Source organism: Lepidochelys kempii, chromosome 2, assembly GCF_965140285.1.
Source record: "Lepidochelys kempii isolate rLepKem1 chromosome 2, rLepKem1.hap1, whole genome shotgun sequence".
Taxonomy (NCBI): Eukaryota; Metazoa; Chordata; order Testudines; family Cheloniidae; genus Lepidochelys; species Lepidochelys kempii.
In genome coordinates, this window is record NC_136381.1 from 170833244 (window position 1) to 170845643 (window position 12400).

Here is a 12400-nt window from a genome sequence, read left to right on the forward strand (position 1 = left end):
TCAGACCCCAAAGTTCTCACTTTCCAGAGTCCATTTTTATAGGAGTTTCTTCCTATGTCAGTCTATGGGAATTGCTTCATCATGCTGTTGCTGAATCAATCAGCAGATGGCACATTCCTGACAGCTCCGTGCTGCCAGATGTCATCTTGTTCTTTGGTTCTCCCATTCTTGAGGCTGTTGGGTGGATTCCAGTCTGCCCTCCGGGGGTGGGGGGGCGGTCCTCTGGTTATTTCCACTTGATGCCTTCTTCAGCCGATGGACACTGGATTCTTAGGCTGGCACTTCCCTGATCATTCAGTTATTATCCACACCAAGCATCCATTCACGTACATCCTCTATCTCTATTTTAATCACAATTGTTAATACAACAAAAGGGCGGGGAGTCTCTGGGTGCTGTTTCTATTGTTACAGAGTATTGCTTTGAGTCTCTCTCTTTGTGAGTAGTTGTCATTACAAAGAATTAACAGACTCTGTCTTAGAATGTACTAACGCAATTAGCAGCTTGCAAGTTTCACACCTAGAGGGAGAGAAACAGTACCAAAAACCAAGAGACCTCTTAATTAGTAATACCCTGGAATTTAAACTATGGGGAAATCAAACTCATTTGTGATTTTAATACAGAACTCCTTTAATATGATCCAACAGATATACCTGCAGCCTCTGCCATCCGCATCCCTTCTGCATCTGCTGCTGGCAGGCATGCCCCTTGCCCATGGGTCAGGGCAAACAGGGGTCTGAGCTCCCCTGGCCGCACCTGGCAGCTGAGCCCGTGGCCACAGCGCGCTGTGTACACCCCGCAGGCCTCCCCCAGCTGGAGGGCACAGGTCTGGCAGCAGCCACAGCCCGGCTGGTGGGCCCTCTCCGGGCAGCCGGCAGCCACCGGCGGGCACAGCGCCAGCTTCTCCGCCGTGCACGGGGCACAGTGCAGCGGCTGGAGGGCGGCCCCGGAGGCGAGGCGTGGGCCGAGGAGCAGCAGCCAGCAGCCGCAGATCAGAGCCCTTCTGCTGGTCATGGCGGTGAGGAGCCGGGCCCGCTACACCCAGTGGCGCGGGCTGCAGAGGCAGGTGACTCACGGGCGAGCCCAAGCCCGGCCCTTTATATCCTGCTTCGCTTGCCTATTAATCTTTAACCCCAGGTTAGCTATTATCTGAGCGGGAGGGTTGGAGAAGCATCCTGTCATTGGTAGTTCGGACCCCCTGCCCCTCTCGCCCCCATGCAGGTCTCTCCCCCGTTCAATAAAGATATAAATGTAAAAAGGAGGAGGGGGGACCTCTTGACACAGAAGCAGCTGACCTAATAGCTCCAGAGCAATGAAGGAGGGGGGAAAAACACAAAACCCCTTGTTTAATTTTCGTCATGTGGCTGTAGGTTACGAGGATAGAGACATACCAAGCGAGAGGCCCCGAAGGCAATAAAACTATCAGGATCCGGTGACTACTGAACGCATGCACGTAGGAGCTCATATCATTAACCTGTTTGGAAGGAGTGTTTAGCCAAGATTGGGCTGGTTTCCTGTGGATGTGCTCAGTTTCTGCTGCTCTTTGATGAAAGTTAAGGGGGGGCTCTCAGCCATGAGCACTTGCTGTTGTGGGAAAACAATGCTTGTCAAACAGATAGAGAAGAAATGTATCTTTCCTGCATCTCTCAGCCACTTTGCTTCCCCATCTTGTCTCAGATCTCATCTGACAACATTTGTCTTCTCTTTTGCATACAGTGGTTGTCACTAAAATAAAGGAAAAAGAAATCGACCTTTATTGCTGTACCACAGTAAAGTAAATTTATCATGGCATTTGCACTATGTCCTAGATTTGAAATAGCAAATTCTTCAGTAAAGCCAGCTGCTGCAGTGTGTGAAATGGTCTCCTTTTTGTTCTTTAAACTGAATTCCTTTCCCCCCTGCTCCTGAAAACATGCTGAGATACATTTTGCATGAAAGAAAGTGAAATAAAGATGCATTGTACTGTGAATTGTTTTGCATTGTGTCCTTTGGTCATGTCTTGACATCCCTCATTTACAGCTGGAGGGCTACATTTTCAAAAGTGACTAGTAATCTTAGGTACTCAGCTTGACATATTTTGACGAGGCCTGGTTTTCAGAAAATGCTAAGCACCGATCCTCTGAAAATCTGGTTCCTTTAAGTGTTTTCAGTTGCGTACCCCAAAATCAAAGCACTCTAAATCACTAGTCACTTGCAAAAGTTGTAAGCCAGAATATCTCCAGTGACTTTAGAAGAGTTACTCTGGATTTACATTGATGGAAATAGGAGCAGAATTTGGCCCAAAGCCCTGGTGCAGGAGTTCCATGGTAAAAACACAGCACTTGTGTCTTTTCCACGTCTGATGCTTATTTTCTCATGAGCTTAACATTCTTCTCCACCTGCAAACCTAGCACAGAAAGAGGCTAAGGAATCCCCAGGCAGTCTGCTGGGTGAGGAAAAAGACAATTTTGTGAAATTCTCTTAAATAAAACTAGTTACTGGAAATGATAAAAACCCAAAGATCATATATGTTTTTGCTTTGAAGTGGACTATTTTGCACAGAACTGAGTATAACTACGGACTGTTCAGCATCAGGAATCTCCTGCACATCAAATGACTGGGTAGCACGTATTTTACCAATCCTAATTCCTATCTCAAAGTCCTTGAAGCAAAAGGGGGGCATGGAAAGAGGTGAAGCACTTTCACTACAACAAAGTGCAACCCTTTCTAGACTACATTATTGAGTGGATGGTTTAAAGGAAGAAAATGATAATGCCCCTCCTAGTTGAGCATTACCGACAATAGGTTTGATCTGCCAAATTCTGATTCAAATCTTAATTCTTCCCAAATTCCCTGGTTTCAGGTCCTTGGAGTTTTATTTTTGGTTTATTATGTAGATAAGAGACAGCAGCAAATACCTGAGCCAGATCACAATTTTTTTTCTATTAGTTGGATCTGGGATTTGTTCAGATTCACCTCTAATTAACAAAACCATGAATTATACAGTATCCTGAGGAATTTTTTTTCTACAGTTGCTGGTGCGCATAAAGTTACAGGCCTGCTTCTCCACGGTTTTCCATCTTCTGTGCTCACTTGCACCTCTGCACAGAGAGGGTAAAAGTCTGCTAAACCAGATGTTGCATGGGTTTAAATGACTGCCCCAGGGTCAAGGTGGTGAGGAATCAAGCTCTAGCTATCTTTTACTATGTAAGTAGTTTACTTACTTTAGAACAGAACAAAACTACCTAAGACAGCCGTAATCAATGAAGTGATACTAGGGCAGCTGTTTATGTGTGCTCTGTTTGATGTAATACTACAACTTCCCAACAAAGCCCACATCCCTGACCTTGACATAGCTTTAAAGAACACAAACAGTGCAGATAAGAGTCATAGGATAAAAAAAGTGTTTCCCGTGTAAAATTGTGTTTACTGAAAACTGTTGACAGTAAGTTTTAGGTATTCTTACTAGTGTCATCTTATCTGAGCCACTCATCATGGAACAGCACATGCATCATAGTCTCTGTGTACTTGCATGCAGTCACCAGTCTCTCTGTCATTTCATTCGGTGACCTCATTCTTTTCCCTTAGTCAGCAGAAATTCAGTTGTCTTGTAAAATAATTTCCTGCCATTTCTGTTGGCCGTTCCCCAGGTTGTGGAATCATTGTTATTATTTCCCTCTAGGTGCGATATTGCTCCTGAGTTCTAAGTTTAATATCCTAAACTGGTCCTTGCGCACTAGAGAGCACCAAATAATGTATTCAATCAGCTTAGCCCTTTTTTCTGGTTGCGAAACTTATTCAAGATGATGATTTTTCTCAAATTTATTCATCAAATAATTTCTAGGAATAATTGTTGGTCTGTAGATTGCTCACAAGCAGTTTCTTAAACGTGTCTGAAATTACATCTATTGTTGGTTAATTTTGATTGGATACACAGGTCACATGGTGTTGTTTCTGTACTCAGAATGGATAAGGGTAACTCTTAGGGTATGTCTACACTAAACCTATATTAGGTCAGTTTACAGCCACCACAGTAATTACTGTGATGATGCATGTCCACACAACCCGCCTTGGGTCGGTGGTGCGTGTCCTCACCAGGAGCGCTTCCACCGACTTCAGAGGGGTAGTGTGGGGACCTGAGAGCCTGGTCTCTCAGCTACGCTAGCAGTTCCCTCCCAGGAACGCTAAGTCACATTGGCTCAGCTGCCCCACAGACTACCAGGTTCCTGGTGGTCTGCCCTTCCGCTCCCTGTTCCCGCTGGGAGTGCACTTCTTGACTCCTTGTTCCCCACCTGGAGCGGGGTCCATTCTCACCCTCGCTTCCAGCTGGGAGTGGGGTCCAGCCACCCAGCTCTCCAGGGAGCAGGGGGTAGCTGGGCTCTAGGTTCCAGCTTTCTTGTCAATTTCACAGATCTTACTGGAGCTGTGAAATTGACAAGAGCGATAACAGCCAGTGTAAGTAACACAGTGTCTACACAAGCACTGGGTTTCCCTAACTACACTGACATAAGCCCTACGACCTCTTGTGGAGATGGAGTTATGATGTCGGTGTAGTAGGGAACTTACATCAGCAGGACAAGACTGTAATATGGACACTGACATAATGAAGTCAGTATAAGCTGCCTTATGTTGACCTAATTGTGGTGTGCAGACCAGGCATGTGAATCAGAGCAAATACTCAAGTTTATGTGTTCAAAATTTGCTTTTCACAAATATTTTCTAGCACTTGCTTAAAATTTGCTGTTTCCATTTACTTTCCAGCAAGTACATTGGTTTGCTAGAATATTTGTAGGCCTGCGGGGGCGGAGCCTGTGGGCAGCATGCAGATCCCCCTGCCCCCCATGCCTAGGCGCCAGAGGGACATGCTGGTCGCTTCCTGGAAACCGCCTGAGGTCAGCGCCACCTGGAGCCTGCATCCCTAACCCCCTCCTGCATCCCAAACCCCTCATCCCTGGCCTCATCCCAGAGCCCCACCCCAGCCGTATCCCTCACCCTCACCCTCTCCCATCCCCAACCCCCTGCCCCACCCCGGAACTCCCTCCCACACTCCAAACCCCTCAGCCCCAGCCCCAAATGCAGAACCCCCTCCTGCACCCCAAACCCTTCATCCCTGGCCCAATGCCAGAGCCCACACCCCCAGCCATAGCCCTGACCCCCTCCTGCACCCCAACCCCTGCCCCAGCCCTAAGCCCCCTCCTACACTCCAAACCCCTCATTCCTAGCCCCACCCCAGATCCCACACCCCCAGCCAGAGCCCTCACTCCATCCCTCACTCTGAACCCCTCATCCCCAGCCTAGAGCGTGCTCTTGCACCCCAAACCCCTTATCCCCGCCCTCACCCCAGAACCCACACCTCCCAGACAGAGCCCTCACCCTTCCCATACCCCAACCCCCTGCCCAAGTCTGGAGCCCCTTCCAAAACTTTGAACCCCTCATTCCTGGCTCCACCCTGGAGCCCACACACACCCTTCACCCCCTCCGGCACCCCAAGCCCCTACCTCAGCATGGTGAAAGTGAGTGAGAATGGAGGAGAGTGAGTGACGGAGGGAGGAGGGATGGAGTGAGGGGGTGGGGCCTCAGGGAAGGGGCAGGGCCTCAGCGCAGGAGTGGGACAGGGGGCAGGGTAAGGGTGTTTGGTATTGTACGATTAAAAAGTTGGCAACCCTACTCCTAAACCACTTTGGCCCAGATGCTCAGTGGAAGTTAGGTGCCTAAATACCATTAAAAACCTGGCTCTTAGGCTCTTTTGAAAATTCCAGTTACTGACCACAAAATGGGGCAAACACAACTCCTAGGCCGCACAACAATGGTCCTGCCTGCCCCTTTCCCATCTAATTCAGAAAGCGGCAGGTGTGGGCAAAAAACAGAGTACTTGCACATTTAAAGAGGAGACATGCAATATGTTTTTCTTTTCTTTTTTTACAAGCACTTGCTTTTCACTTTCTGCAGGAATCCTCCTAGAAGCTGAACTTTAATGTCCAGTGTATCCTCTACTTAAAATTGAATTAAACACAATAATTCACTATTAATTTACTATGTACTGTACATCAATAAATGAATCCATTGACCAATGATGACATCCCATATGCCAAGTTATGGCTGCATGGTGCAGCTAGGGGCATGCCAAAGAAAGGGAGGGCAAGATAGAAGCCTTCCTCTCTGTTTTGATCTCCCAAGCCCTCCCTGTAGCTCTCACAAACGCAGGAAGGCTTCTCTTCAATCCTTTGTGACTTGGAACATTCCAGGGTGGGGCTTAAGGTTCAAAGACTATTTATTAGTATTATTTATTTGTGCTCTGGTAGCATCTAGTGTCCCTGCTCATGGCTTACAACCCCACTGTGCAAGGGGGTGTAAAACCCAGTACAAAGAGACAATCCCTGTCCCAAAGATCTTAAAAATCAAAGTATAAGATGATACTTATGCCCCCAGTTTGACAATTTTAAGCACCCCGTCATAAATATAAAGGGAAGGGTAAACCCCTTTGAAATCCCTCCTGGCCAGGGGAAAGCTCCTCTCACCTGTAAAGGGTTAAGAAGCTAAAGGTAACCTCACTGGCACCTGACCAAAATGACCAATGAGGAGACAAGATACTTTCAAAAGCTGGGAGGAGGGAGAGAAACAAAGGGTCTGTGTGTCTGTCTGTATTTTTTTTTTTTTCTGCTGGGGATAGACCAGGAATGGAGTCTTAGAACTTTTAGTAAGTAATCTAGCTAGGTATGTGTTAGATTATGATTTCTTTAAATGGCTGAGAAAAGAATTGTGCTGAATAGAAAAACTATTTCTGTCTGTGTATCTTTTTTGTAACTTAAGGTTTTGCCTAGAGGGGTTCTCTATGTTTTTGAATCTAATTACCCTGTAAGATATCTACCATCCTGATTTTACAGGGGGGATTTCTTTATTTCTATTTACTTCTATTTTTATTAAAAGTCTTCTTGTAAGAAAACTGAATGCTTTTTCATTGTTCTCAGATCCAAGGGTTTGGGTCTGTGGTCACCTATGCAAATTGGTGAGGCTTTTTATCCAACATTTCCCAGGGGGAAATGCAAGGGGGGGTGCAAGTGTTGGGAGGATTGTTCATTGTTCTTAAGATCCAAGGGTCTGGGTCTGTAGTCACCTAGGCAAATTGGTGAGGCTTTTTACCAAACCTTGTCCAGGAAGTGGGGTGCAAGGTTTTGGGAAGTATTTTTTGGGGAAAGACGCATCCAAACAGCTCTTCCCCAGTAACCAGTATTAGTTTGGTGGTGGTAGCGGCCAATCCAAGGACGACGGGGGAAATATTTTATACCTTGGGGAAGTTTTGACCTAAGCTGGTAAAGATAAGCTTAGGAGGTTTTTCATGCAGGTCCCCACATCTGTACCCTAGAGTTCAGAGTGGGGGAGGAACCTTGACAACCCCCCAGATTATCTGGTAACATAACAATCTTCATCTGTTCTGGAACATAGAATGGCAGCTGCCTCTGCCACTACTCCTGCTGCAGGCATTTATTTAAAATTGCAGTGAACAGAAAAATGAATGATATCTCCTTTCAGTTACAGGGTTACATACCTCAGCAGGGCCCTATACTAAGAGTAATTTGTATAGGCAGACCATTTCCAGTCACAAAATGGGAACATACTATGACACTGCCTTTTCTACCCTCCTCTGGCACAAAGAAACTCTCAACAATGAGAGCAGAGCTCATCTGTGTGGAAAAGAAAACTTTCTCTGGGGCTGGTCAAAACTGCGGCATGAACTCCCCCTAGGAACTAAGGACCATCACAAAGGGACCATCACAAAGGACCATCACTAAGGACCATCAGTTCTGCTCCAAGTGCAAAGCGCATTTCTTTGACCTTTCCTTCTCTCACATAAACACATAGCAACAGGTATATTTTAAAAAAGCCAACACCTACCAAAACAAAACACTCCATTGCACATGCCTCTTCTCTTAGGCAGAAGATGAAGGAACAAACAACACATGACAGATGTGTAGTTACATCTCTCAATGCACTACTGGAATGCACTCAGCTACTCCTAGTGGTGAGTGTGGTATAAAAGCCTATATAGACTAGAATAGAGTGTACATGGGAGTCCCTATGGGAGAGCATTTAAATGGGAAGGAATGATGCACCTATTTATTTTTATTTCCTAAACCAAAATTTCCAGTCCTTTGATGAAACAAAATGACAGAGGTCCAGATCCTCAAAGATAGTTAGGTGCCTAGCTGTCATACAAATCAATGGGAATTAGGCACCTAAATACCATTGGAAGTCTGGGCCAGCTGCAAAATATGATGACCTGCTTCACAGTTCATTGGCGTCAAGGAGGTACGCTTTTTGCCTTCAGGATCTCAGTTCAAATACACCCCAAGGTTGGTAGTGACTGAAAGATTTCTGCTAGCTGACCTAGATCCCTTAGTACAGTGATACTTAGACTGTGGCTCATGAGCAGCAAATGGCTCTTTAATGCCTCTCCTGTGGCCCTCTGCAGCACATGATATGAAAACACTGTGTGACTTAATTATTAACCCCTCAGGATGCTTTTACTATGTTATGAACCAATTAAGTTATCAACTTGCACTAAGTTATTAACTTATTTGCTATGAGAATAATATACTAAACATTTCCCCTGTCATATTGTTTAACTATGAATATCTAGCACTATAGTAAAAGATTCAGAGTAGCAGCCGTGTTAGTCTGTATTCGCAAAAAGAAAAGGAGGACTAGTGGCACCTTAGAGACTAACCAATTTATTTGAGCATAAGCTTTCGTGAGCTACTGCTCACTTCATTGCATCCGATGAAGTGAGCTGTAGCTCACAAAAGCTTATGCTCAAATAAATTGGATAGTCTCTAAGGTGCCACTAGTCCTCCTTTTCTTTTTATAGTAAAGGAAACCGTTAATTCACACTGCTGTGGCTCTTTTAGGTCATACTGATGGCTAATTTGGGTCCTGCGCAATGGAGGTCTGGGTATCACTGCCTTAGTATGAAATGATTTTCTAGCCTCATGTTGCGTTCCTGGTGAACAAGTATCCAGATCATAAACAAAGCATCACAACTAGCACAGTTGTTAGCAGCCTAGTAGAAGCTAAGGCTATGGCTACACTGCGCACCTCTTAGCGACACAGCTGTGCCACTTTAGCCGTGCCGCTAAAAGATGCATGGTGTAGCCGCTCTTTGTCGGCAGGTGAGAGGTCTCCTGCCGACAAAGAAATTCCACCCCCAGCAAGAGGCGGTTGCTTTGTTGGCAGAAGAGCTCTCCCGCTGACAAAGCACTGTTCACACCGGTGCTTTTCATTGGTAAAACTTTTGTCGTGCGGGTGGCTGTTTTTTAAACACCTCTGAACGACACAAGTTTTACCGACGGAAGTCCAGTGTAGACAAAGCCTAAGCTACTCTCTCTCGAGGCCGGCCAACAGCAATTCCGAGCCCCAGGGCAGAACAGTCAATGCCTCCCTAGAAAGGGAAAGCTGAGGTATACAACACTACGTTTTATCCTATTGCTAACACATTCAAGCCCACTATGCGTAAGCTGTGGCATTACTTGATCTAGGAAACTTTTTTTTCTAGTTACAGCACGAGTATTAAACAAATTGTGAGCCTAAATATAAGCTGTATGACTTGTTATTTTGAATTATATAGTTAAATTAAATAAATACATTATGGAATGACATTAATTAATATATAAAACATTGAAAGAAGCACAAAGTAAGAAAACATCTGAAGTATCAAGTAGGCTAATTAAACACCTAATCATGATTCATGTGTAGTCTAAAGACAAGGGGAAAAAACCCTGATATACAAGGTGCAACTGAATATGACCAACAAAGTTAAAATACACAATATAAGAATTGCGCTGCTGGTGCTGTGGGACATCAACACCCAGATAAGGAGACGGCAGCCTTGGTGCGCCATATCTACCGGGAGATCTCCAAGGAGGCGGCCAGTGGTGGAGGCAGAGGGAAACCCCATGCCTCATTCCCTGGCTGAGCGGTGGAGGAGGCCCCTCATCCTGTGCTCCTGATAGCAGCTCGTCAGCCGGCATTAGCGGCTGCGAAGCGGGGGCTAGCCTGAGCTGCCTCTTGGCAAACTTGGGGCAGCTCGATCGTGTGGGCGAACTTGCTGGCTTGTGTTGCCTCCTTGGGAAGGAATTCTGGAAGCACAGAGGGAGCTTGTGCCTCTTTAAAATCTCCCTGGGCCCTTAGCCCTGCAGCCGGAGAGCCAGCATGGCACAGCGGCTCCCCAGCAGCCGGAGGAGGCCGTTCCCCAGCTCTGCGGTGCCCCAGGCTGCTGTTGCGGATGCTCCGGCAGCCCAGCAGGGTGCAGCAGCGCTCTGGCAAACTGTTCCTGTCACAATGAGGGGCGGCACTCGGGACAGAGCAGCAGCAGCAGGAAACCGGATTTTCTTTTTTTTTATTCTTAATTTTTATTGAACAAACACATATCTACCCCATCCACCTGGGCCCTTTTAAATCACTGGGCCCCTGGGCAATTAACCCCTTTGTCCCCTCCAGCTGTGGCCTGCCTCTCTCGCTAGGGGCACTGTTAGCTGTCAGGACAGAGGCACATGGACTAGGTAGTGTAGAGCAGCTTGGCTGTTGCCACCTGGGTAGTAAATATTGAGTACACAGAACGTGGCCTTGAGCCTCATGGACTGTCATTCCAAAGCCCTTTGCAAGTGCTTCATTTGTATTTTTTTTAAAGTTTGAAATTCTATGCAGGTCAAACAAACACATTCATCCCTGAGTTATTTTCACAATTTAAACCCAGTAGCTCTTTCAAACACACATTAAAGCGTCCTCTTCAAATTATGGCTTTGAATAGTAATAGAAGGAGAATTGTTTAACTTAAAATAAAGTCAGAGTCCACACTGTGGGCCAGACGCTGCCAACGTTGTAGAAGGCCCCCCGGTCTGAGCTGGGGGAAAGACATATAGAAACTATATGGGAAGTCTCGACACCCTGGTGCACAATGAGGCAGTACAGTGCATCTCTCCATGGTGAGGATAGGCTATAAGATGACTTGAGCATCTCCTTTGCTGCATTGATTTACTGTCCCTTGTACAGTAGGGTGATTAGGAGCACAGGAACTGCCCTACCAAATCAGTCCAGTGCTCTGGGTGATCTGATGTCCTGGCTCAGACTGTGGACAACACTTTATGCTTTAAAAGAAGGTGCAAGAAGCACCTTAATGGACAGCTTCCTGCCCACAGGGAAAGTTTCTTCCGAGCCCCATCAGTTCATAGTTAATTTATGCTGCTCTGCAATGTGTCAGAATGACTTCTTGGAGACCTGAAGAAGAGCTCTGTGTAAACTTGAAAGCTTGTCTCTGTCACCAACAGAAGCTGTTCCAATAAAAGTTATTACCTCACCCACTCGGTCTAGCTTGTATGCATTGAATGCAAGTGAGGATGGTCGCATTCATCATATAAGGCTGGGATTTTCAAAGGAGCCTAAGGGGAGTACATGACCAGCTCCCGTTGAAATTCAATGGGATTTGAGCACCTAAGTCCCTCAGGCCCTTTTCTGAATGCTGTTAAACTCTTCGCCTCAGTGATACCTTTTTGCGGTGAGTCCTACAGGCTAATTATGTGTTTGTTTCCTTACAGTTTTAAACGTGTTGCCTTTCAATACCATTGACTATCATGTTCTTGTATTAGGAGAAACGGTAACTAGGAGTGCAGGATTTATCTTCCCTACACGATTTATTATTTTGTGACGTTGTGGTATGTCTCCTCAGATCCATCTTCTTGCTAAACTCACCAGACCCCAATTTTCTAAGCCTCTTCTCGGACAGAAATCGATCTGTGCCTTTGGTCACTTTTGTCACCTGTCTCTGGACACCTTCCAGTGCAGCCATATCATTCTGTGAGATTGCAGCCACTATTACAACTCCAGGGCATAGGCCAGAGAGCCCATTTCCTCTGGGTCCCATGGAGATCCCTTGAACAAAGCCCATTTACTCAGGCTGTGCACAGGGGACTAGAATTTTTGCAGTATGTATTTTCAGATTCATGGTCTTCTATTTCATTAGCTCAGTTTTATTAAAATCAGAATCTGAACCCTGATCTTTGTCTAGTAGATCAAAATTAATTATTCCTGTTTCCCATCTTAAGCTCTAACACCATAACACATTTGCTTGGGGTAGGGAAGCACTCAGATTTGCAGGGGTTAACCCAACCTGTTAATAAATCAAAATCACACTGGAGTCCAGACTAAATGTCACACGAATATTTGCCTGCCCCACCGTATAAATAATCTGAGCCATCAGGCACAGAGATCACATTGAGTTACTGGATACAAAAAGAATCAATATCATTAATGTATAATGAAACAAAACAGAAGGCTAAGATTAGATTGTTGAGCTACTTCGCTAAAGATGAAAGCAGAGTGCCCTCTTTTACAAACAGCTATTTGACTGCTTTCAGTAAATGAGCACTCTTT

At 45.8% G+C, this 12400-nt stretch overlaps 1 protein-coding gene across 3 annotated transcripts in view; it reads right to left on the reverse strand.

Annotated features, from left to right (window-relative positions):
* Positions 1–12400, reverse strand: part of IGFBP1 (insulin like growth factor binding protein 1) — a 37618-nt gene that overhangs the window by 6398 nt on the left and 18820 nt on the right. For 2 of the 3 annotated variants that reach the window (XR_012157421.2, XR_012157422.2), the window contains one exon: positions 1473–1723. Coding sequence is in view for 1 of the 3 variants with exons in the window: in XM_073332757.2 (XP_073188858.1) it covers positions 652–1012 (361 nt within the window). In the remaining 2 variants the exon portion in view is untranslated. Of the gene's footprint in view, positions 1–651; positions 1127–1472; positions 1724–12400 lie in introns of those variants that run through there. The other variant, XM_073332757.2, reaches the window with a different exon arrangement.